General features: G+C 40.4%; 3 protein-coding genes across 4 annotated transcripts; 2 read left to right on the top strand and 1 right to left on the bottom strand.

Annotated features, from left to right (window-relative positions):
- Positions 1–201: 201 nt before the first annotated feature.
- On the top strand, positions 202–12,008 carry ndel1b (nudE neurodevelopment protein 1-like 1b). Its single transcript, XM_061712800.1, has 9 exons — positions 202–355; positions 4,592–4,688; positions 7,332–7,485; positions 8,020–8,168; positions 8,303–8,439; positions 8,526–8,693; positions 8,779–8,870; positions 9,025–9,170; positions 10,396–12,008. The coding sequence occupies exons 2-9, from the start codon at positions 4,603–4,605 to the stop codon at positions 10,484–10,486; spliced, it is 1,023 nt and encodes a 340-aa protein (XP_061568784.1). The 5' UTR covers positions 202–355; positions 4,592–4,602; the 3' UTR covers positions 10,487–12,008.
- Positions 11,872–17,292, bottom strand: LOC133422730 (medium-chain acyl-CoA ligase ACSF2, mitochondrial-like). Its single transcript, XM_061712799.1, has 16 exons — positions 17,118–17,292; positions 16,492–16,687; positions 16,238–16,366; positions 15,929–15,982; positions 15,667–15,785; positions 15,416–15,578; positions 15,205–15,300; positions 14,633–14,784; positions 13,873–13,961; positions 13,718–13,794; positions 13,520–13,627; positions 13,286–13,437; positions 12,915–13,056; positions 12,609–12,719; positions 12,450–12,518; positions 11,872–12,360 (listed from the first exon to the last, which is right to left on the bottom strand). The coding sequence occupies exons 1-16, from the start codon at positions 17,225–17,227 to the stop codon at positions 12,310–12,312; spliced, it is 1,818 nt and encodes a 605-aa protein (XP_061568783.1). The 5' UTR covers positions 17,228–17,292; the 3' UTR covers positions 11,872–12,309.
- A 496-nt stretch (positions 17,293–17,788) lies between these two features.
- On the top strand, positions 17,789–22,600 carry atp5pd (ATP synthase peripheral stalk subunit d). 2 transcript variants are annotated; one of them, XM_061712802.1, is made up of 6 exons: positions 17,789–17,858; positions 18,256–18,394; positions 18,849–18,945; positions 19,378–19,449; positions 20,207–20,269; positions 22,328–22,600. In XM_061712802.1, the coding sequence occupies exons 2-6, from the start codon at positions 18,273–18,275 to the stop codon at positions 22,457–22,459; spliced, it is 486 nt and encodes a 161-aa protein (XP_061568786.1). In that variant the 5' UTR covers positions 17,789–17,858; positions 18,256–18,272; the 3' UTR covers positions 22,460–22,600. The 2 variants fall into 2 exon arrangements, with proteins under 2 accessions (XP_061568786.1, XP_061568785.1); XM_061712801.1 differs by having other exon boundaries at positions 18,238–18,394.
- The last annotated feature ends 1,984 nt before the right edge of the window (positions 22,601–24,584 follow it).

The following is a 24,584-nucleotide window of genomic DNA, read 5'->3' as shown; positions in this document are numbered from 1 at the left end:
TTTAACACTAATTTAAAATGCCTCTGACCCTGTGTAGAGGGAAATTCATTTTCTGGCAGTCAAACGCCATCTTGTGGTGAATCAGGAAACTACAACTATGTTTTAACCATCCAGCAACATAAAAAGGTGTGTCCGCTACTGGCGCGTTACGTTACGTAACGCCAGATGACGTCATCACGTACGCCGGTGTCGGGATTTACGTCGGTTCCGGGAGACGCGTTGGCAATTTCCTAAACACCGTCCAGTGACCTGCTCGGTACCGCAGCCTCGGTCCTACAACGTTCGTGGATTATTGGAACCGGCGGAAAGACGACCTGCTGACACAGAGGGCGCGACGTCGAGTTGATATGAGCAGGTACTGAAACATCTGTATCTGTGTTTGATGTCTCGTGTAAAGCCTGAATTATGGCTCTGCGTTAAATCGACGCAGAGCTTACGCCGTAGGTTACGCGTACGCGCTGCGTTGGTGTAACGCGGAACCATAAATCAGCCTTAACGCGCTCAGCTCTTCACTGGATGGTAACTCAATAAGAGCTGACCGCTTTTAATTATTTTTGCTTAGTACGTCACTCACTTCTAGTCTTTGTCTGATGTCCCTCTCTCTTTTAACATTATAATCTTACAGTTTGGTTTTAACCTTTTTTTTTTTTTAGCGCATGTCAAAACACGAGATGAAATGACCACGTTGACAACAGTCTTAAAATGAGCTGCCTTGTTAAATAACGACATGTCACTGTTGAGCTAATACTGGCCTGCTAGTTGGGTTTTAAAATAAATATTATTAATAATATTTAAAATGTTGGTCTTTGTTGACGGTATGGATGTTAAGAAATGAATACAGCTTTCAGTTTTACATATAAACGCCGGTAATTATGTCCTCTGGCATCCAATTTACTGAATTGTTATACTCTCTCAGGAAAAAAGTGAAATGAAATAGACTGTATGCATATCTACCTGGAGGCTTATCAATTACTGTAAGGGATTAAAATATGGAGCAGATTTTAGGGGGGTCTTCGACCACACCCTATAAACCTAAAAGTCTGGTTATTATTCACACTGACGCAAATCAGCAAGACTCCCACAAAGTTATTAGAGGAAGAACTGGTGTCATCCTCTTCACCCCACTGAGCAAATGTAACCACATCAACAGTTAAACTGCCAAAAAAAAATTGAATCTGTATCTACAACATATAGAAAGTAAAAATATGGCATACGTTCATCTTTCTATAATTTCCAGAGTTGCCTGGCTCTGTTTGATCAGTTTAGTTTAGTTTAGTTTATTGTTTTGCACAGTTTTTAAAAAATATACAGGACATATCAATGATAAACACTATAGGTGCAGGAAGAGGCAAAAAACCCAATGGGCTTATTTGAAGCCTCCACCGAAGATATTAAAATTTCATGTCAAGATTAACATACAAAAAAACAGAAAGTAAAACTACACAAAAGTGATGGCAAACTAATAATGCAATATATAAATAATAAAGAATAAAGACAAAAAATAAGTGTGTGTGAGTGTGCATGGGATATTGTTTTTACAATTTATATTATATTGACTCCTGAGCAAATAAGACTGTACATGTCACTATGAGTGAAACACAAACAAAAACAAAAAGAACATGGATACATAAACAACAATACATTGGGGAAACGGTTACAAAACAGCAGTCAAGTGGTCCTTCAAACGTCTGTTGTGGGTGCAGAGGTGACTCTTCCAAAGGTGCAGAAATGAAAGACAAGAGGAGTTGTCATGTGTTCTTCTGGCAGATTGTCAACACTTGTTACATGATACAGCTTAACCTTTCCAATTAGTGTTAAGTTACCTGTATTGTCTCACTGGTCCATTACAGCCTAGAAGTGAAATACTGTCTCTTTTTCTCCTCATTTGATTCTAGTACCCCATTAGTAGGGAACTTCATCTCTTGAATTGCCAAACCATTTCATTTCATGAACCATTTTACGTGCCTATAGAGGTCAGTAAGTGCATGATTCTTTCAGTATCACAGTAAATAGTTATGCGTTTATCTCTATACAGTTAATTTTGGTACTTTCCTGGAGAGTTGTAAAGACTCCCCTCTGCCAAATGATCATGTTATGTCAGCTGTCGCATAGAAACATCTCCCTCTCTCCTCCAATGAAGAGTTAAGTTGTAACTTCCTGGCGTGTGAGGGTCTTGCATTCAGTAAATAGCTAATGACTCCACCTCAGAGGAATGTTTAAACGGAAGAGCAGGCGGTCTTTCCTCGGAGTCGCCATCCCTCTGTGTCTAGACCATCCTGCTCTTTGCTGGGGAAGCAACACATCATCGTCTGAGCTCAAACTGGGGCAGTCAAGTCATGACTTTTATATTAACATATGGCTCCAGGCTTTCTAATTCACCAAACTACATTTGTAAAGTTTTAATAATATTCATTAAAAAATTCCAGAGTATTAAAACTAAATGCTTGAAACTTCTGTTCATAATTGTTTTGAACATGGGTTCAGCTGAGTGGTTTCATGTGTTATGGTGACTGACTACTGAGCTCAGGACTGATTGTAAATATTTCTGGAACCACATTGGCAGGAGTTGTGGCCATGGCAGCTGTAGCCCCCTCCACACAAAACAAAGACAGCAACTTTTTCCAGATGTGTTGGTAATTTCCTGAAAACCCTTTTGTTGATGTGTGGTGATTATAGAGTAGAGTAGAATATAATACCCTCACAAGGAAGAAAAGAAAAAAAGAGGAACAACTCATTTTTGCAGAAGTGCAACTTCTGCAAACAGGAAAGAGAAATTAAACGTGCTTAACATTTGACGTAAAAGTTCACAACTGAGGTACAGTATTTGTAATTAAACATTCTTAATGTGGATGGATTATAATTGGGGAATACGTTGTGTTGACATCCCATGAGTTGAGCTGCATGGAGGTGAAAATGTAAAGGTTTCTGTTGCTGGGCTCTGTAGGCAAATCAAGTCTTTCCATGCTGGTCAAATGGAAGTATCTAAAATATTTTGGTATTTAGAGATGGTATGGGCGATTTGGAGGCATGGTGTTTTTCCATTGTTGCTTTGCAGCAAGATGTTTTCTGGACCAAATCTCAGCTAGGCCCTTTCTGTGTGGAATTTGCTTATTCTCCTGGTTCTTCTGACGGGAATCCAACTTCCTCACACCATCCAAAATCATGCAGTTTTAGGCTTAAAGGAGCCGTCTGTAAGAAATGGCCAAAACTGGTACTGCAGTCACTTTCAAAATATTGTTGAGCGGCGTGTACCCTCCCCCTCCTCCCCCCGACCAGAGGTTGCCAGGTAGGCTGCAGAATGCAGCAGGAACGTAGGCTGCCATGGCTGCCATAATTAGAGCCGAGCTGGCAACCCGGATGCCGAAACAATACTGACTTCGTGATTGGGAGATAGGTGGAGGGTGGAGCTTTAGGCCAAAACAAAAAATGACAACATAAACATCAGTTGAGGGCTGCAACTCCTCTTTTTAAACTGGAATATCCTGGCTTGAGTGCTGTTGTCAGTGACATAAGTATTTGAAATGAACATGATTTTTAAATGTCTGTTGACATATTGGGGTCATTTTATGATTCGTTTTATTATTGCTCTTACATACAGCTCCTTTAATTGTTGATCCTCATGTGTGAGTAATAATATCTGTAAGCGTGCATGTCTAGTTTTGTTTTTTTTCCAGATCAAATCAAGTTTATTTGTATAGCCCTTTACAATAGCCAACAGATACCCAGATAAAAATGTTGAAGTCCTTGGCAGGACGAATGTCGTGGGGCAGTTTATTCCATAATCTGGGGACTGCAACGGCGAAGGAGCCGTAACCCCAAATGTTTAGATGGGGATCTGTGTTCACTCATCCAGTGAAAGCTGGCCTCAAGAGCATAGGGTGCCGTGGTACTGGATGGCTAAAATCTCAGACAGAGAGGTGGGCGCCAGGCCGTTAATGCACTTAAACACAAACAGCAAAAGTTTAAAATCAATTCTAAAACAGACTGTAAGCCAGTGGAGAGACGACAGGACAGGGGGGATATGCTTGCATCTGGACATGCTGGCTAAAAGTCAGGCAGCAGCGTTTTGTACCAGCTGAAGACGTCCATGAGGTGACTGGCAGAGGCCAACGTACAGGGACTACAATAGTCCAGTCTTGAAGTGATAAAAGCATGGATTGCCTTCTCAGTTGGGTGATGACAGCTGGGATAAGCTCCAATCCCTTTGTGATCCTCAACAGGATGAAGTAGGTATGGAAAAAGGACTGATTGTTAGAAATACATAGAGATAAACTCATGTTTGATGTTAGTCATTGACTTCATGAGTAATCAAGGATTATGTGGCCACAGACACACACAGTCACATTTCCAGGTTAAGTTGGCATTTTTTCTGCACCATCAGAGAAAAGAAAATCTCTCCCTTATTCACATGAGTGAAGCAGGGAAATTCTCCCTGAATGGGGGAAAGTTTAAACCTTGATCTTGCAGCTCGGTTTTGAGATAAGATGGGAACGCACTGTCTGCTTGTACAGTCCGGATGACATGATTACACAAGAGTTATGCCAAGCAAATATGCATGTAAGGCTGATAAGCATGTGTCTTTGATCCGCAGGGTTCCCTGACATGGACACAGAGATGATTCCTAAATTTTCATCAAAGGATGAGGAAGTGGATTACTGGAAGTCCCAAGCCCTTAAATATAAGAAAAGGTAGGTTTCGTGCATTTGCATGAGATTACACTCTTTGGTTTTTGCTTTATTTTTTATTTATTTCTTTAAGTCAGCTTAACCTCTTTGTAAAAAGACATTTAACTTCTTGTTTAAATCTGAGACAATTTATTTATTTATTTTGTTGTACATTGAGACAGATCTTCTCTTGTGATATCATGAATTTTAAAATGCCTGTCCAAAAATGTCACTGCCGGTAGTCAACTCAGCAAATAGTATTAGACAAGCACAGCAGGGGTTAATGTGTTTAAGCTGGCAAAGAGTTACTTAACGCCAACTGATGTGTCAGCAGTCACATGCTGTGAAGATACTGTTTCAAAACTGACAAATTATTGGTCCACATCAGGCAAACAAGAACCGTCCAGCTCCTTATCAACACTCAGAAGGATAGTGAGAAACTATCATCTTCGACAGTAGAAATCACAAACGTGTTTCAAAGGGAATTAACATTTCCACACAAACAATGCAGAAAAAAAAGAACTCGAGGTTCAGGGACGAAACATCTGCGTGGCTTTCAGAGAATCATCTTGTATGCTTTAGTGGGTCAGATGTTGGTTAAGCAAAGTAAATACACAAAAATGAGGTCAACTGACTGCTTGGATATACAGAGTGAAAAGGGTTTACATTTAATATGATGACATCAAGATTCACCAGGCTTAAACTGTTAAATTAAGGTTAAGTTCAGGGTACACGGTGCATCATTTTCACACATTGCTTGGCCACCTCAGAGTTGAAACATTAACTCCTTTGGGATGTGCTGGAAAAGACTTTACACAGCAGTGGAACTCACCTATCAGTCTGTCTATCGAGGTGGAATGTTTTTTTTTATGTATTAATAACTGGGATAGTTTATTAAATATAAATGTGCACCATGAATTATTTTGATGTCCAACTTGCAAGTAAAACTTGTAGCACACATCAGACTGCAGCAGTTCCACCAAAATTATATGAAGGAGCCAGCATAAGTAGAAAAATGCTTGTGGTTTTGTCTTGGTGAAAAGTTTCTGCACAAAGAGTCCAGGTTTGGCCCAAATAAGGAAAATGAACAGACAGGCTTCATGAAATCAGAACTTGCTGACTTACTCATGAGGAAGTGAGCACAGCTTTGACGTCTTAAACAGACACCACATGCACATTTAGGAGAAGGCATCAGTGGTACTTCAGTTACGTAAATCTTTGAATTTGTTCTCCTTTTTTTTTGTTTTTTTTTTCTTTCTATTTTTGGAGCTGGAAACCATCATACATTAACAGGAAATGTATAATTGCACAGGAGGAGTTAAAGTCCTGGTGGTTTTCTGAGAAATTCCTACTGTGTGGAAAACATCTCTGCATGGAAAAAACAAAGCTGACTGCTGCACATGTTTTCTCAGGAGGGCTTTAACACTAAATCATTAACAGTTGTAGCTTGCAGTTTTGTTAAATGTTACCTTTCCAGTCAAGTTACCTATTTGTCACTCTCTTTGATGTAACTTTTTTTTAGTGGACTTAATGGATCAATGCTGAACTTAAGCATTGATCAACACTAGGGGGCAACATCAAAACCACGATGTTTCTAAATGATTCTCCACTGACTTTTGAAAGGTTTCCTTCATTGAACTTAAATATTAACAGAGCAATCACTCATCAATGTTAGAAACATGCATTATTCAGACCACAAGACAAAATATGAGGCCTGAACTTACTTTTATCCTGATTAAATTGTTTTTGAGATTTAATTGTGATCACAATTCAAATTTGATTGACAGCTATAATTCTCTAACCCCCCCAGTGCTGTTTCATGCACACATTTGGAGAAATGTTGAACGGGGCTTGATGTTATGTGTTGTTAAGGGAAGTTATATGACCAGTATGCTGATCAAGCAGCCTTTGTGGCACTGGTATGTGTGGTACGAGCGTGCACAACAACTGATTCAAGGGTTCCAGTGCTGCGTGGAGCCACTGAGAGGCCATCATCCCAGCTCAAATCAGCTGATCTCACACCAGTATCAACACGTAGCTTTCTTAGAAGGATAAAAACCCTGCATATTTCATTCCACATGATCACATGATGTGATTTATTATTTTACTCTAGCTTGAGTTGCTTATTAAGATAATTTTCCACTAGAACTATTTTAGGGTTTGTTTGTGTTTTTCATTGTCTTTATTGGATCAATCCAGAGCAGTAGGTAGTACACACATCCTGTTTCTTTCCTGTCTCCTTTTCTCTTTAATCCCGGCCTTTAACACTTTCCAAGACACATGACGTGTTCTTGTTTTGCTGAGCGACTTGTGAACCTGCTACTGTCACAGTTCAGCTATTTCCTCAGGGTGGTATATTTAGAAGGCTTAATTAAAAAATGCTGAGCTGTGCTCGCTGTCCTGCTTTGCAGAGTCAGTATTGAAGGTTAAAAATCTAGAAATATCTACCAAGCTCTTTGTGCCGGTTTATTTTGCACCAGTAAGGGATTGGAGGGGAAAGCTACTACAACATGCCTGAGCTTGGTTTGTGTTGCAGAACAAAAGCCTCAAAATTTTCTAGAACTGGCATTCATGGTTGTGCAGAGCTGAATGATGGATTGTGAACACAGTTTCTGACTATTTTGACAATGACTTTTTGTTTTTCTCTACTCTGTGTGTACCAAATAGTTGCCAAGATGCACAAGAAGAGCTGCAGGAGTTCCAGGAGGGTAGCCGAGAGCTGGAGGCTGAATTGGAGGCACAGCTCATCCAGGCTGAACACCGGCTTCGAGACCTACAAACCGAAAACGAGAGGCTGAAGAACGAAATGTCCAACCTCAAGGTAACCCGGTGATTTGTAGCTTATTTAACACCAGTTGTCTTTATCGTCTACTAATAGCAATTTCTACTTACTGGAGGTTATCTGATCTCAGTTGAGATCCTGGAGCACAAGGTCCAAGGTCTCTTGTTTGGCAGGGGTTAATAGGCCGTGCTCTTAGGTAATACTGCAGCCATCCCTAATAGGATGTCAGGATAATGTAGAAGAAAATAGGATGGACAAGTGTGCTTCTTAATCACAGGAGGCATGAACCCTGGGTTTCTTATCACTTACATTTTCAACTGTGTTGTGTACATTAAGGGATTTACTATCCAGATAGTAATTACACTGTAAAGTACGTCAGGCAAAAGAGGCACTGGGCTCCTGCATGGAACAAAACAAAAGGATAATATGGAAGAATGTCTTTATTGCCTTGTGATTCATCTAATTTCCTCTGCTGTTGTTTATGACTGGAGTGTAGTAAACTAGTATTTTCAAACTAAGTGGGTCAACAACCCTCATGTGCCTCTCTGTTTTTACTCCATCTATCTCTAACAGGATAAGCTGGAGCAGCAGTATGCCCAGAGCTACAAGCAAATTTCCATGCTAGAGGATGACCTGGGCCAGACACGCAGCATCAAGGAGCAGCTACACAAATATGTTCGAGAGCTCGAACAGGCCAACGACGACTTGGAGAGGGCAAAAAGGTCAGAATGATATAATTTACAGTGTCTGTTAACGGCAAATTCTATCAGTATTCATGTTTTTTGTATCTGTCCACACCACAGTGCTGATTTAAAAGAAGAAAAAAAAACTAGCTTTTGTTTTTCTCTATTTTTAGGGCAACTATTGTGTCTCTTGAAGACTTTGAAGGGCGTTTGAACCAAGCCATTGAAAGGAATGCCTTCCTGGAGAGTGAGCTGGACGAGAAAGAGTCTCTCCTAGTTTCTGTGCAGAGACTGAAGGATGAAGCACGAGGTAAATGGCTCATTCAACACTTTCCTAAGCAGCTAGTCATCTGTGTGAGGGATTGCGAAAGAGTAATTTCACTCCATCTCCTGCAGATCTGAGACAAGAATTGGCAGTCCGAGAGCGGACCACAGATCGGATGTCGGCACCCAGTTCTCCCACTTTAGACATTGACAAGATGGATTCTGCTGTACAAGCTTCTTTGTCCCTCCCAGCAACCCCTGTAGGAAAGAATATAGAGCACCCCTTTGTCAGCTCGAAAGGTTAGGATTAATGCCCCCTTTTATTTTTTGCAGAGATCAAAAATGTTCCATAGCATTTGCTCTAACTTTGGCTTGTATGCTTTAGTTTTGACCAACGGCTGTGCTGGCTCCGCCCTCACTCCCTCTGCTAGAATCTCAGCTCTTAATATAGTTGGAGACCTTCTGAGAAAAGTTGGGGTAGGTGTTATTCCTGCTAGTTTTATACCTTATTTGTGTGTTTGGAAGTGTTGTTCTGTCTTTACATTTTTATTTTCTGAATAGGTTGTCAGGGCAACAAAGGGATGTTTCTGTTGGGGCTAAACCTAGATTGTATGTCCTCTCTTGTCACTAGGCTTTGGAGTCCAAACTTGCTGCTTGTAGGAACTTTGCCAAAGATCAGGCAGCAAGAAAAAGTTACCCCATAGAGAAGGGCTCGCTCATCAATACGAATGCCACCAAGTTCTCACACTCTCTACACACCACTTACTTTGAGAAAACGTAAGTCTCTTTGCACCTGCTATGTTTTTACTAGAGCTTCCTGTCTCTCAATGGAGAAGTTTAATAATACACTCATATACTTTGTTGAAAAAAATCTGGTAATCATTAGGAATGGGTGATATTTTACCGTTCACGATATACCGTCAAAAAATTCCTCACGATAAGAATTTGTCATGTCACGGTAAAAACGATAAATTCCCGTTGATGTTTTTGTGCAAAGCTGATTTTTGGAAGGAAGGAAGGAAGGAAGGAAGGAAGGAAGGAAGGAAGGAAGGAAGGAAGGAAGGAAGGAAGGAAGGAAGGAAGGAAGGAAGGAAGGAAGGAAGGAAGGAAGGAAGGAAGGAAGGAAGGAAGGAAGGAAGGAAGGAAGGAAGGAAGGAAGGAAGGAAGGAAGGAAGGAAGGAAGGAAGGAAGGAAGGAAGGAAGGAAGGAAGGAAGGAAGGAAGGAAGGAAGGAAGGAAGGAAGGAAGGAAGGAAGGAAGGAAGGAAGGAAGGAAGGAAGGAAGGAAGGAAGGAAGGAAGGAAGGAAGGAAGGAAGGAAGGAAGGAAGGAAGGAAGGAAAACAAGGGAGGGAGGGAGGGAAGAAGGAAGGAAGGGAAAAAAGAAAGAAAGAAAGATAAATTCCCGTTGATGATTTTTTTGTGAAAGCTGATTTTTGGAAGGACTGAAGGGAGAAAACAAGGAAAGAAGGAAGGAAGGGAGAAAAGAGGAAGGAAGGAAGGAAGGAAGGAAGGAAGGAAGGAAGGAAGGAAGGAAGGAAGGAAGGAAGGAAGGAAGGAAGGAAGGAAGGAAGGAAGGAAGGAGCAGGAGGAAAGAAGGAAGGAATGGGAAAAAAGAAGGAAGAAAGGAAGGAAGGGAGAAAACAAGGAAAGAAGGAAGGAAGGGAGAAAAGAGGAAGGGAAGAAGGAAGGAGAGAGCAGGAGGAAGGAAGGGGGGAAAAAAGAAGGAAGGAAAGAAAGAAAGAAAGATAAATTCCCGTTGATGACAAACATGGCGGATCTGAGAGCGAGATAGATTCATAGTTAAAAAGGTGGAGTTGAATTGGTATTTTTTTTATCGTCATTTTTATCGTTATCGGGATAAATGCCAGAAATAATCGTGATACATTTTTTAGTCCATACCGCCCATCCCTAGTAATCATTGTATGGTACTTGATCTTATGCATTTTTGGTTTTCTTTGTTAAGTGTGTCCATGTTTGCTGACATGTCGCGTGTCCATCTGCAGCACTGTCAACGGCCTGGACCCCAGCCCTCTGACGTCCGTGGCGTCATCCAGGGCCGTCTCTCCGCCGGGCATGCTGCCGCTAAGTGTGTGAGGGAACCAAGGGCCACGTAAACCTCTGCTGAAACGCTTTTTCACCCAGTGCAGTGTGGCAACAGAGAGGACACTTGTGCTACTGTATGTGTGCTTGAGTACTTGAAAGGGAGAGTGAAGTGTGTTGGCCTGTGTGGAAGTGTGCATGTCTGAGTTTGATGTATGTAAGAGGCTTGACTAAACAATGAACCTGCCTCCAGGTTGCAGCTCTAAGTGCATCAGTGAGTAGGTGCACATGTTCCTCCCACAAACTTGCATGTGCCTACAGCTGTACTGTACTATGCTTGAATGATTGTAAATGCAACGCGTTGCTCTCCGGACGTCAACTTCCAAGTTGACCAAATTACTATGGCAATTCCATGATTCATCTGAAAACTGTTATCCGTGACAAAAGGTCCACAATAGACCACAGCTTCCTTTTTAACCTCATTTTCCTCTCAAATTTTTCTCCTAAATTGCACAGTTAGTCATTTTTTTTTTTTAGAATGTATAATATTTATTGTAAAGGGATGTGTTCATGTGAACTAATTTATCTTGCAGTATGCCTCAAAATGCAATGTTTCTATTTGTTTTTGGGTTTTTTTTTTTTGCACGTGTGCATATGTGATGTGTGTTTGAAGTATGGGCGGAGCCCATATTCATGAGAATGACCGAAGTGAATGTTGCTTGTCCAAAGCCATGTAGCCATAGTTCAGTCGTTGCTCTTATTACTGGCTGAAATAATTTTGGAAATCCCAGCGGGTTCTCTTCTCAATTTTAACACGCTGCTGCTCACAGGTTTTCGCCGCAGTCGAGTGTATTCCTCTGTCGACGTCCCCTGGCATTTTCAAGAGAACTCTTTTGCCTTTTTGATGTGTATGTTTTGTTACCTTACTGCGAGCTTGCTGCATTCCCTCACTGACACCAGCGGTTGGTTATTAAAATGAAGATATGAATTTGGCTCCAAAATCCCCTCTAATAGAGCTATAAGTGAAACAAAATGGTTAAAAGCTTTTATACAACTGCTCATTAATTTTGCCAGATCTGTTTTTAATTATTAGTACATCCGAGCTTTTGTGTAATGCAGCACATTTGCTATTCATCTCTTTGTTCAATTTGATTTAACTTGATACTGGCTTGATATCCATTTTACTTACCAAAACTGTATCTGCATCAATATACCTTTTTATTCCTCTCACTTTCTCCCCCTCCACCTACTAATTCCTCTCTCACAGCCTGGAGTACATTTCAAAAGTTAGTATTAATTGTTATTGTAACGAGTATTTGAGATGTCACTGAGCGCCAGCAGAGCCTGTTACCAACGCGAGTTCTACAGTCAGTTTGTAAAGTATACTTTGTATAGATGTTAAAATTTTGCCCACCACTGTACATATTCACATTTGGCATTAAAGTCCTATTTATTTCAGATTCTGTATGGCATGTACCGGTATTCAGATAATGAGTTTTACTCTCACAGTGGTTTCGGCCATTGTATTATATTGTTATTAAATTGTTTGTCAGAATTGTTAAATAAAGATTGAGATGATGAATATGTTGCGTAGATTGTATTTGTAATGCAGCAGTAAATGAGGATGCCATTTGATATATTCCCTAAGGGGGCTTGTAATTTTCCACAGATTTCAGTTACATCTCATACATATTTTCCAGGTCAGTAATTAAACTTCACATCAGCATACTTTGCATTCAATCATCATTTAAATCTCAAATCAACAATGCAATCACAAGTTAAATACTACTATCCACCGTTCTGTTACATAGTCCCGGCGGAGGACTACTGGTTCCTTTTTTAGGACTTCCAAACATAGTCCGATGGGCTCCACAAAGTTAAAGGTCTAATTTCTTCTCCATTGCTTCCGCCAGTTTGTTCTTCTTAATCTAGGAAAAGAAACCAGTTGCAGTTTAGTAACCAGCCATGTCAGTGGCTCTGCATCTCAGATGTGTCGGCATTAGAAGAGTCTTCCCACCTTTCCTGAAGCAGTCAGAGGGTAGCTGTCTACAAACATCACATAGTGTGGGATCTTAAAGTGAGAAATCTAGAGAATAAAACATCAGTGCACAAACTGTTAACAAGTGTGACTATATTTTTTTTTTTTTTACTATTTTTGTCCAGCATCTTTTCTCACCTTCCCTTTGCAGAATTCTTTAATCTCCTCTGCGCTCAAGGTTTGACCCTCCCTTACTCGGATGCAGGCACACACCTGCTCCCCGAGCCTCTCATCTTTAACTCCAACCACCTGGAAAAAGGAAGCAGGTCGGTGGTAATTCAGGCCTGCTATCTCAACAAATTAATTTGGTATCTCCATACTGGTGGTTGCTTGATGCCATGGAAATGGCTGGTTCCATTCATACAAAATTAAAGTTTAATGCCGGTTCCTTGCCTGGGGCTCCTTGAAAAACCTTTGCTAGCCTCTAGTGGTTTGAAATCGTACCTGCACCTCCAGCACTTTTGGATGCTTGTAGAGAAATTGCTCTATCTCAGCTGGGTAAATGTTTTCCCCTCCACGGATGATCATGTCCTTTATGCGTCCCTCAATGCAACAGTATCCCAGACTGTTTAGACTGCCTGTGTCCCTGTATGGAAGACAATTGTGCACAAGGAACTCTGATGCCTGTTATTGCACAAGCATGGCCCATTAAAATGTAATGCATCAAGTCGCAATCTACAGCAATTGGGCCTGGGCCTGAGCAAGGCCTTAACCCTAATTGCTCCATGGTGTGTGTGTCTCAGATGTAAGTCGCTTTGGATAAAAGCGTCTGCTAAATGACAGTAGTAGTAGCAATTACTGAAAATCTATCTCACCCTGTGCTGTACCAGCGACTCTGGGAGATGGCCTCGCTGGTTTTCTGAGGGTCTTCCCAGTACCCAAGCATCACACAGTTGCCTCTGATCATCACTTCGCCTGAAGTACCCAGAGGGACGATCTCCCCAGTGACTGGTTCCACCACTTTAGCCTGCGTTAAAGATTCCCATATTCAGTAAGTCACGATGATAAAGTGACATAAATATAAAGGTTTGGGGATAAAGAAGTTATACCTCAGTGTGACTCATTATGCACCCAACAGTATTCATCTTCAGTTCTTCGTTATCTTGTGGGAATCCCATGAACGTGATGGGACTATTTTCAGTGGTTCCATAGATAACCTGTTAAAAGATGATATGCTATCTTATGACTTGATATCTCTCATAAAGCTTCTCTAATTCTATTGAGATACAATAATTGTGTTTACTCACTGTTATCTCTTTCATATTCATGTTTCTTTGTATTTTCTTGATAATCTCAGGAGGACATGGTGAGCCTCCTATTAGGCCTGGAAAAAAAAGAAGCGAATGCTCACATTGCAGGAAAGTTCATTAGAACATATTAAAGTTGTAAACAACATTCTTACCAGCTTCAACCGATGACAAATCATAGTTGTTTAAATCTTGGCCAAGCATGTCTGTGAACATGGTTGGAGTGCCGTAGACAAAATTGCACCTAGAATAACAGAAAGAGATCAATAACAATAAGTGAAAGTGCTTTTCTCCAAGGTAGGATGCTATTTTATATATATATATATATATATATACACATACACACACATACACACACATACATACATACACCTTATTTCAATTCTTAGGTGTTATACTGTATAAAACAACTTGATAAAGTTCATTTTGACCATACCATGTCTTGAAATCAGGTAGGTAGTTGGGCAAATACAGCCTTTTTTTTTTTTTTTTGTGAATACAGTCTGATGTGACATCCTCCCAACAGCTAAACCTTGTTAACAGTGCACCAGGACAATGATTCCTCACATTTCTGCAACTCTACAACAAAAGGGGTGGAGAAAAAAAAAGAAAAAAACGTGTAAATTGTAAAGAGGAGTGACCTAAAATTCCTCTGAAATAATGAGAGACACTGATTCAAAGCATCCCAGGCTTCCAGAGTATTCCTACTAAAGGTGATTCAGGCTATTTAGTCATGGGGTGTATTAGTTTTTCACACAACTTTATTTAGTAAACAATTACAGTCTGTATTCTGTGTTGTTCTTCATCTGAGGTTGTAGCTACCTCATTTTAAGACATGGTAACAGCCAACAGATACCCTCTTTAATTAATTGCATGTAAGAAATGAAAGAGTGTGTAAATATAGTTTGTTCATACTTTTCTCTCTGAATGGCCTCTAAATTGGCACAACTGTCATAGCCTGTAGAAGGGAAGACCAGCGTGATGCCGTGAATTGCCATGTTCATGCCTGCAGCCACGGAGCCGAAGCAGTGGTACAAGGGTACGGCCACACACACTCGTACCTGGGGCTGATGGCGGGAAAACACATTCAAGATCAGTTTCATTTCACTGTTGGCATTCAGAACGAAACATGGAGAAGCAGCATGCGCTACAGGGATGCTGAATCCCTCAGTTCCTATAAATCAAGGTTAAAAACTCATTGATTTACAGCTGCCTTTTTACTGAATTATTTAAACCATTCTGAGTTTAGATTTAAACCATGTTAATTTCAATACTAAACTGTAACTCTAGCTGAAGTTTAACCTTTCTTTATTTTGCCTCTGCACTAATTCATAATCTTTTTCTCTCTTTCTTTTTCTTTCCCTCTTCACTCTTCACTAAATGTTTTCACTATGTAAAGGACCTTGAATGGCCTTGTTGCTGAAATGTGCTATACAAATAAACTTGCCTTGCCTTCTCCTTCAGATTAGGGATAAGTGTGAACTTACTCTCCGTTCATATCCCAAACGCAGACCTGCGAAGTAGGCGTTATTTACAATGTTGTGGTGGGATAGAGTGGCTCCTTTCGGTTTTCCAGTTGTACCCTAGTACAAATGAACAAACCCCAATTTATTTTAAACATCGTTAGGTCACAATAGTGGTCTGTGTAAATACACTGCATGTGTGCTCATGTTTCGAGGGATAATGTGAAAGTTTTACGGATGTGAACTGGATGTTGATGGGGTCATCAGACGACAGCTTGGCCTGCAGGTCCATCAGCTCTGTGTAGTGTCGACTCTCCCCTGCTTGCATGACATCCTCCATATGGAGCATCCCTGGCTGTCTGCTGTCTGTTACGATCACCATCTGCAAGTCTGGAACTCTGGGAGACCCAAGACAAACTCATATCACAACCAGAAGATTATTTTTTTGTAATACAGTGTTCACTCAGAAACTTGGCTCGGTCAAACCTGGAGCCTTTGGTCGTGCTTGTTGGATTTGTGTCAGTTCCTGGCCAGATCTTCCTGAGCATCTCACAAAAGTTCTGGCTTTTGAAATGAGTAGGACACACTACTGCTTTGCACTGGACCTGCAGAAAACACATTTACATTGCCATATTATTGTTATTCAGAGCTGGGATAACTTTAGAACGAGCATTATATGTGTTATATTCCACTTTGTACAAAAGTACAAAACATGGCATTATGTAAGTAGGATCTGGTAACCCACTACCTTCTGCAGGGTAAACTCCAGTTCCTCCATTTGGTAGGCTGGGTTCAATGACACCTGTCAGAACAGCAACAGATTACCGTTAAATTAATTACTTAAGCATATTTACAGGACAAACCATATCACACATTATATCACTGGGCTGCATAACATAGAAAACCATACTACATACTGTGTGGAATATAGCATCCAGATAATAAGAATATGACCATAGTTGAGTTATGCAACAGGTTCCCAGAGGTCAGTTTCTGGGAACACAGATTAGACACCTGGTAATATGATGTTAAAGGCACATGCAGCCCCTAAACTGACCAAAATGATCCCAGCCTTCGCTGTAGCAAACTGGAAAAGGATCCATTCATATACGTTTGGCCCCCAAACTCCAAGTCGATCCCCCCGTTTGAGTCCCAGAGCGAGTAAACCTGCAGCTGCCTTATCAACCTACACAAAAGCAAAAAAAGAACATTGTTTTACCAACCAGGGGAGTGAATTATTAACAGTATTCTCTACATCATGTTGAAACATGCAGGAAAGCAATAGGTTAAAGCCTGGAATCTGAGACGGACATCTTTCTGAAATTGAGCAAAGGTTTTCCTGATCCCTTCTTGCAAAAAGACCACGGCCTCCTTGTCAGGAAAGCGTTGGACTGTGGCGTCCAGGGTCTGGCCTACGGTCAGAGGAAGCAGCGAGATGGAGGAGGTGCCATGGACATAGCTGGTGGTTAGTGAGGGTTTTTGAGGAGGACAGTCGACATGAAGAAGCCTGGAATAGAAACACGAGATCAGGGGTCAAACACAGCATGTGACCAGTAATTTGACTATGTTTACTTGCTCTACTGTGAAATTATTGCTCTCTTATAAATCTCTTATCAACACAAGGCTGTTAGAGGAAAAAAAAGAAAACAAAAAGAGGGGAAGAAAATCATATAACATGCCAGAACAATCAAACTCAGTCTTCTATCTAATAGCCAAGAAGTATGTATAACAACATAACTACAAGCATAAGGAGTCATTATTTCAGTGCTTTAATTTAACCTTTCCAGCAAAATATTAATATAGACGATTAGACCATCTTGCATCTTGCAGTCCATGCTGGATCATGAACAAACCAAAAGACCACAGACATCCATTTAAAAAAGAAAAACTGTGTTGAACACAATGTTACCATTGAAAGAGTGTTAAGAATAACTCACCGACACTGGAGCAAGGTTATGCTGCATTCCTGGCTGTGTTTGAGTCCTTGCAAACATCGAAGACCTTGAGTGTAGGATCTGAGCAGCGATGAAGAAATCATTGCTGACATATCTAGCACCTCACCGTTACTCTCATTCAGCTGGACGGAAGTGCAGTCACACTTGAACTGGGTGGAAGGTCTTCATTCTTGTTAACAAATAAACTGGCTTACTCTGGTTTAAGTTAATTACAGCTTGTTTAATATTTAACCTTGTCACTCTCACTATCTGACAGATAAGCATATCTTTGCTGTTTGGTCATGTCACATGTCAGGACTTCAAAATGTAAGAAATTGATCAAATTTACTCTAAAATTAAAATAAAAAACAAAGAAGAACTCCCATGCAGTGTAATGGATCACCAATTTTGTTACATATTACTTAAACAGATATCAAATGCTAGGAATGTATCTTGGGCCAACAAAGTAAGAGGTAAGGTAAAAGAAAGAAACATCCCGAACAGAAATAAAATGAAAATATTATAATAACTGACTCCAAATTCTACGACAAATTTGTTATAAGTGGTCGTTTGCCAAGTAAAAAGTCCACCATTTATTGTAGTAAAAGGCTTGTGTGGTGGCATTGCTGAACGGCGGTTGCAGACCTCCACCAGCAGGGGGCGACATTCAGTCGGAGGAGCTGCCGAGCTGAGCAAAGTCACTTCCGGGTACGGTTGGCAGTGAGCTGATTTCGTGTATTGACAGTAAGTTTTTAAGGTGTTCTACCCCATTAAACACCCTTTTAACTGATTTACCGCTCTCTTTAAGAGTAAATATGAGTAACTATTTGGTTTAGTGTTATAAAATGAATGAAATATGGAACTGCTATTCAATTTCTTCTTTGTTGTGGTTTTTCTAAAGGCTGATTTATGGTTCTGCGTTACACCAACGCAGAGCCAACGGTGTCGTTGTGCGTCGTTGCGTACCCTACGCCGTTCACCTACGGCGTAGGTTCTGCGTCGATTTAACGCGGAACCATAAATCAGGCTTAAGCCAGCACTTTACAGAAGACCGTCCTGACGAATGACAGTTTCCCGTGTGGCGTTTTAATCAACAAAAGCGTTGTTTTATTTCCATCATCAGCTGCGCTGCTTCTTCCAGCCACCACACCCTGAACAATGGCCGGGAAACGAGCTGCACTGAAGGCTGTGGACTGGGTGGCCTTTGCAGAGAGGGTGCCACCGAGCCAGAGGACCATGTTCAACAACCTGAAGACCAGAAGTGATGCTGTTTCTGCAAAGTTTGTATTTCTCCATTGAATTGAACCAACTTAAGCACTTATGGGTGCAGTGGATCATTTTTTGCAATGATAATTCACGTAAACAAAACAAAACGTTCCCGGTTGTGAGTCCACTGAGTGCAGTTTGCTCTCACCTCGTGATCTGTGTGTTTGCAGAGCATATGGTGAGAGTTTTCAGCCCAGTCTCCAACCCATATGACTCACTGATCTGGGAATTATTTCTTGGAAAGTCCCTGTAAACGTGCAGATTATTAGAAACCTTGTGCATGTGCAGACTTCGAAGTAACTTTTCACCAGGGTCCTCATTCAGCTGATTATTTTAAAATGATGATTTTAAATGTTTTTACATAAATGTGTTACTAAGCAAATGCTTTATTAAAAAAAAAAAGCTTTAGTTTAGCAGTAGACGTATGATGAGTTGCTTTAAACAAAGATGTTTGATCTGTGTTCACAGACTTGCCTCTCTGCCTGAGAAACCTGCTGCCATCGACTGGAGCTACTACAGGTCTGCTGTGGCTAAAGCAGGGATGGTAGATGAGTTTGAAATGAAGGTGAACGGACCATGAATACTTACTTCTGTCTTTCATGTGCTACTTAAAGCAGCACAATGTAACTTTCAGATTTTGTTGAGTTTGGCGTCTCCTTTGGACAAAAGCGGTAGTGCTTTACCAGTAGTGTGGAATGGTTCCTACCATGCTCCTCAAAGTTACATAGTGCCAGTGAAGGCGATACAGACCCCTCAGACCATGACAGAGGTGTCATTAAACCTGTTGGAAGTTGATATACCATCACAATGACTCTGGAAATATTAGATTAAGGTGGAAAAGTTACGTAGTGTCGCTTTAAAACAGCCGCAATTTTTTACCAGTAGCATGACTCCCAAATAGTAATAAGTGTGGATGCATATGGGACGTAATATCAAAGCATCCTGATTATATTTGTATTTTTTGTAATTTATGAAGTATGTGCTTTTTATGTCACAGTTCAGTGCCCTGAAGGTTCCTGAGCCCGTTGACACTCAGACTGCACTTATTGATGCTCAGGAAGCAGAAGCGGTGAGTGCTGAAGTCTTGCTGGATGAAAACCTCCACATCTGAAATACAGGACTGTCTCAGAAAATTAGAATATTGTGATTTTCTGTAATGCAATTACAAAAACAAAAATGTCATACATTCTGGATTCATTACAAATCGACTGAAATATTGCAAGCCTTTTATTATTTTAATATTGCTGATCATGGCTTACAGCTTAAGAAAACTCAAATATCCTTTCTCAAAAAAATAGAATATTCTGGGAATCTTAATCTTAAAATGTAAGCCATAATCAGCAATATTAAAATAATAAAAGGCTTGCAATATTTCAGTTGATTTGTAATGAATCCAGAATGTATGACATTTTTGTTTTTTTAATTGCATTACAGAAAATAAAGAACTTTTTCACAATATTCTAATTTTCTGAGACAGTCCTGTATAAACAAAAGATTCACGAAATTCACTGATTACCTCTAGTACACAATCTTTTGATGAACTTTATGATGGTATATTACAAAATATTAAGGAAAGCAAAAAGAATGAATCCGCCTTTTGGAGAGAGAGGCTGAGTTTGACTTTTTACAAAAATGTCAAAAATGTGCTTTTGACAGGAGTAAAACATGTTCAACTGAAATCAATTTTAAAACAACAAACCATTGGTACCATCCAGAGTTCAGCATGTGCAGTTGCTTCACATTTTCTTTCAATTGTTATTTTTTTTTATTAAAGCTGTAAGTTTAGTTTGGGTGTGATTTGTTTTTCTTTTTTTTTTTGTCTTCAGAACAAAACAGCTGCTGCCTACATTGAAGCTTCCAAGGCTCGTATCGGCCAGTATGAAAAACAGGTGAGATGTGCATTTTGTGAGTTAAGTTTTCCCTTCAAAGGTCCAACATCAGACCATTGAAGCTGTGGGTTGTGCATCTGTGATGGTTTATAACCACATACACCCCCAGTCAAAAGTTATAGTTTCGTTTTTAGTTTTGCAGCAGAGTTGGAGAGAACGTTCTGAAGAATATTTCATTTACATCGTAGAATAAATACCAAAGCATGACTGTGATCAGCTGTTATCTCTGCCTGAGGCCGCTACTTCCATGAGTCAAAAGTTTATAAGAAATTTTGGTTTATGAATTGATTCCATGATTTTTTTATTGTTTAAAGTGGATTTTTGTTATGCATTATTCTTTCAATTCAGAGCACAATGAGCCAATGTATACATTTCAATAACAAACTGAAAAAGTTGGGGTGTACATTCATTTTTATATCTGCATACGTTTGGTCTGGGGGAATTCGGTTTTCACATCACACATGAGTCTTGACTGTCAACATGCTGAATGGCATTTGTGCGCATAAACTCAAATCTGGTTGGTCTGTAACTTTTCCTCGTATAAACCGTATTTACCGTATTCTTCATAGAGTCTAATCCTGGAAGGTATTAGCTTTTATTTGATAATGATATACTTTTTATTGGCGTTAGGGAAATGAGTAGCTGGCCTTAAAACTTCAAATGTTTGCAAAATGTCTATGCAAGTCAAACTGTGGTCACAGATGGACGGTAAGAACGTCCTAGCTGACAGAAAAAGAACAAAAACTCCACAAGTTTGTAACTCAGGTAAAGTTTCTCCACTTCCAGGTTTTTTTCCAATGACTTTAAACATCCTCATCTTGCATAATATCATTTCTTTCCTGTTTTTCTCTATCTAATGACCCTTAGAACGTTTTTAACTGTTTGAAGATAATAATATTTTGGGTTCTACATCTGGGGCCTGTACTACGAAGCGGGATTTGGGGTTAGCGAGGTAACTTCAGGTTTAACCCTGGGTTTTCAGGACTACGACGGTGGTTCACTTCTTACCGGGGCACATCGCCATGGTAACTTATGCTGAACAGCTAACCTGCTCCGGAGCAGGTTATGTTCGAGATACAGATCGCCGGGTATAAAAGCACCGCCCACTGACCAATCAGCTCTCTTGGAAAATGGCATGCCCTTTCGAAGAGAATCCAGTGGAGCTCGGTGCGCGGATCGTGAGAGGATCCCTCCGATCTTCTTCTTGTCATTTTTTTTTCTGTTTGCTGCAAGTAATGTCAATGCTATTTCATTGTGCTTTTGTATACTGATATCATCCTAAAACAGAGAGTGATAGAAACACTAAAGCCTTGTACTTGTTGTACTTCTAAGATATGAAAGTGAGCCTACTTACCGCTTTGAATTATGTTTTTATATTTATTTTTTATTTGCTCCCATGTGCGTTTCACTCCGCTGGGGTTGCAGCTGAAGGAATGAGGCTACAATTGTCATACACGCCATACGAATACATCTAAGCAACACATGCATTTAACAGAATAGACAACTGTAATTATAGTCAGATCTACTTATGCCCTAATGATGGGGCAGTGATGTTTATATCCCATATGAACTTACGCATTTATACAGTCAGCGATCTTTTGCCAGCTGTCTTTCCTGCATTTTGCAGCTGCAACTGTGTTGCTTTTTACCTGTATTATATGCCTATACTCATCATATTTCCGTAAAATTATTGTTTGCTCTTCGCTACTGAAATAAGTGGCTCTGACAGCGGACTTCTCCATGCTTGTGATTGGTCATGCGCTGAAAACACCGCCCCTTTTATGTGCACGCGCTCATATCCAGATTGAGAAACCTGGGTTGATATACCGAGTTGATAACCACCGTCGTGTGACCGCTTAGCGTGATTGCAATTGTCCCGCTTAGTGAATCTGGATAAGGAAAAGATATCCTGGGTATGTTGAACTTGCTTCGTAGTACAGGCCCCTGACTTGCTTCAAAAGCTGCATATCATCTCCACAGTGACAAACCCGGATAAACCTCCCCATCTCAGATCTCTCTGATTGTTCATATCCGCTCTTCTTTTCTTTTCTTCTTCAGCTGGACAAATTCAAAAACATGATTCCCTTCGACCAGATGACCATCGAGGACCTGAATGAAACTTTCCCAGAAACAAAACTCGACAAAGAGAAGCATCCTTATTGGCCTCACAAGCCCATCGCTGAACTGTGAATATCATCTATGCTGCGTCTCCCACCAAGGAAACCATGTATAGCATGTGTATAATATTCAGGAGTGTCTAAACATTATCCTGTAGGGGAACAAAAAACATGTTTATTTCTATTTGATGTCTCAGTAAATTCTGATTGTGAACATGGTGTAGGTGTTTTTTGTTAAAGGCGTTAATGGTCCCTGGGGTTCCCAGGCTCATCATAAACAACTTCACAGATCCCTTGCAGGCAAACAGCTGTTATATTATTACTGTGTTTCTTCCCAGATGTCGTGAACTAAACCTGATCTGTTCCATTGTGTTTTCTTTCTAAGAAAAATCACTCGGCTCTCTGTGAGCTGTTAAGCGCACACTCAGACACGTCATCCTCAGCAGAAAAGTGAGGATTTTGTGAGATGTTGGTGTTGTCTTTGGGGAGGTTCTGGACTTGTCTCTGTTCATTCTCTGCTCCACCACGACTGAAGTTTTGTCTCATCTGTATGCCAACTAGTATAATATTGTGCAGCCTTGCACACTTGATTTAAAGCCCCTATTGTAATAACTGCTGTCTTTTACATATGACTGGTTTAAATGATCCATCACTGCTTGGACAGTTTGTCTGCAGAATAAAAGGTCATGTAGCATCAGTTTTGTTCAGGTTTTGTTGTGATTATAACATGAATCTAACATTCACCACAGCTTGAAATGTGAGCAGTCTCTCTGGGGTTGGAGTAGGCTCCAACTCCAGAGAGACTGTGGGATTGCTTGGATTGGGGGTTGGTACTGTACTAGTCACTCAACACAAACCCTGACAGATGGAAAACGGTTGTTTCCTGGGTTTTACATTTTCAACAGTCGGATAATTCAGTCCAGACATGTGACTGCTGCTTCCAGCAGGTGGCAGCAAAAGCCTGAGGATAATAAATCCAGAGCTTCCTTTACTGCCTGCCCTTCTCGTTGCTCTCTGGTCCCTGAACTGATTGATGTGTCAGAGGCAGGCGTGTCCTACTGTATTTTACTACTGAAACTGATGGGAAAAAACCCTTTTCTTCAGAAGAAGTGATTTTAAATCAAAGGCTTATTTTTGAGAAAACCTCAATTCAAATCCAGCAATATTGGATTATGAAATTATTTTCAGAAGTCCAGTTTATATGCTGAGAAGAGGGAGTGACATTTGGCAATAACATTATAATGATTTAATAAAGCTCCTTTGTCTATGGGTTTACAATTTAATCTTCTAATTCTTTTCGTCTGACAAAACCATTTTTAGGTCTTGTCAGACAAAAAGAATTAGAAAATTAAACAATAACATTATAGTCGTATTTGGACAAATGTGTTTTAGTTGGTACTCCATGAAGGAAGTTGGAACTTTTAAGAGGCCAGAGATATTTTGGAGTCAGTGAGTTTTGCTGAACGTGAACGCACCTCCTCATTGGCTTCAGATTTCAGACCTGAAGGCTAAACTCATCTTTACATATAATCAATAACTCTCAGTAGCTTTTATCAGTTTTGGGTTAAAATCCTCACATATTCCTTGTTATAAAATAATTACAATTCCTTCAATGGTGGTGAAAAGAATAATTTCTGCTGGATGGGTGGTTGGTGTCGCAGCAGAGAAATAAGAAGCAAACTTTTCCTGTCAGCACTGTGAGCCCTCGGTGCCCCCACCCCACACTCTCTGATTTCCCCATTTAGCCTTGTTATGCATTCCACAGCAGAGCAGTGATAATCCTCCCAAATCCACACATTATGCCACTGATGATCACTCGTGTCTACAACAGGGTAAACTTGTGAATATGGAGCATGGAGCTCCACAGCAAGAACATTTCATGAGTCAGGAGAATTGAAACTAACCACAACTCAGGTGGGATTAAACAAAAAAACTTAACCTAAAATAGTTTTTTTTGCCTGTGATTTAGCAGACTTTGTTTTAGTTTAGTGCCGTTGTGAGTCAGTCAGGTTGACCCTTTGCCTCCTGCAGCACAAGGAGGACGCGAGTCAGCCAACAGGTTCCTAACCTCTCGTTTAGGGTCGCCCACCGTCACCTGTGCCTAAGCAGCTATGTGAGAACGGCAGCATGCATGTGTGCACATGTGAGTTCGTGACCCTCCTGCAGTTGTACTTTCCCTTGCCTCAGCCATTCTTTTC

This window comes from Cololabis saira, chromosome 21, assembly GCF_033807715.1.
Source record: "Cololabis saira isolate AMF1-May2022 chromosome 21, fColSai1.1, whole genome shotgun sequence".
Taxonomy (NCBI): domain Eukaryota; kingdom Metazoa; phylum Chordata; class Actinopteri; order Beloniformes; family Belonidae; genus Cololabis; species Cololabis saira.
The sequence above is the reverse complement of the archived record's forward strand: the minus strand, read 5'-3'. Positions and strand labels throughout refer to the sequence as shown.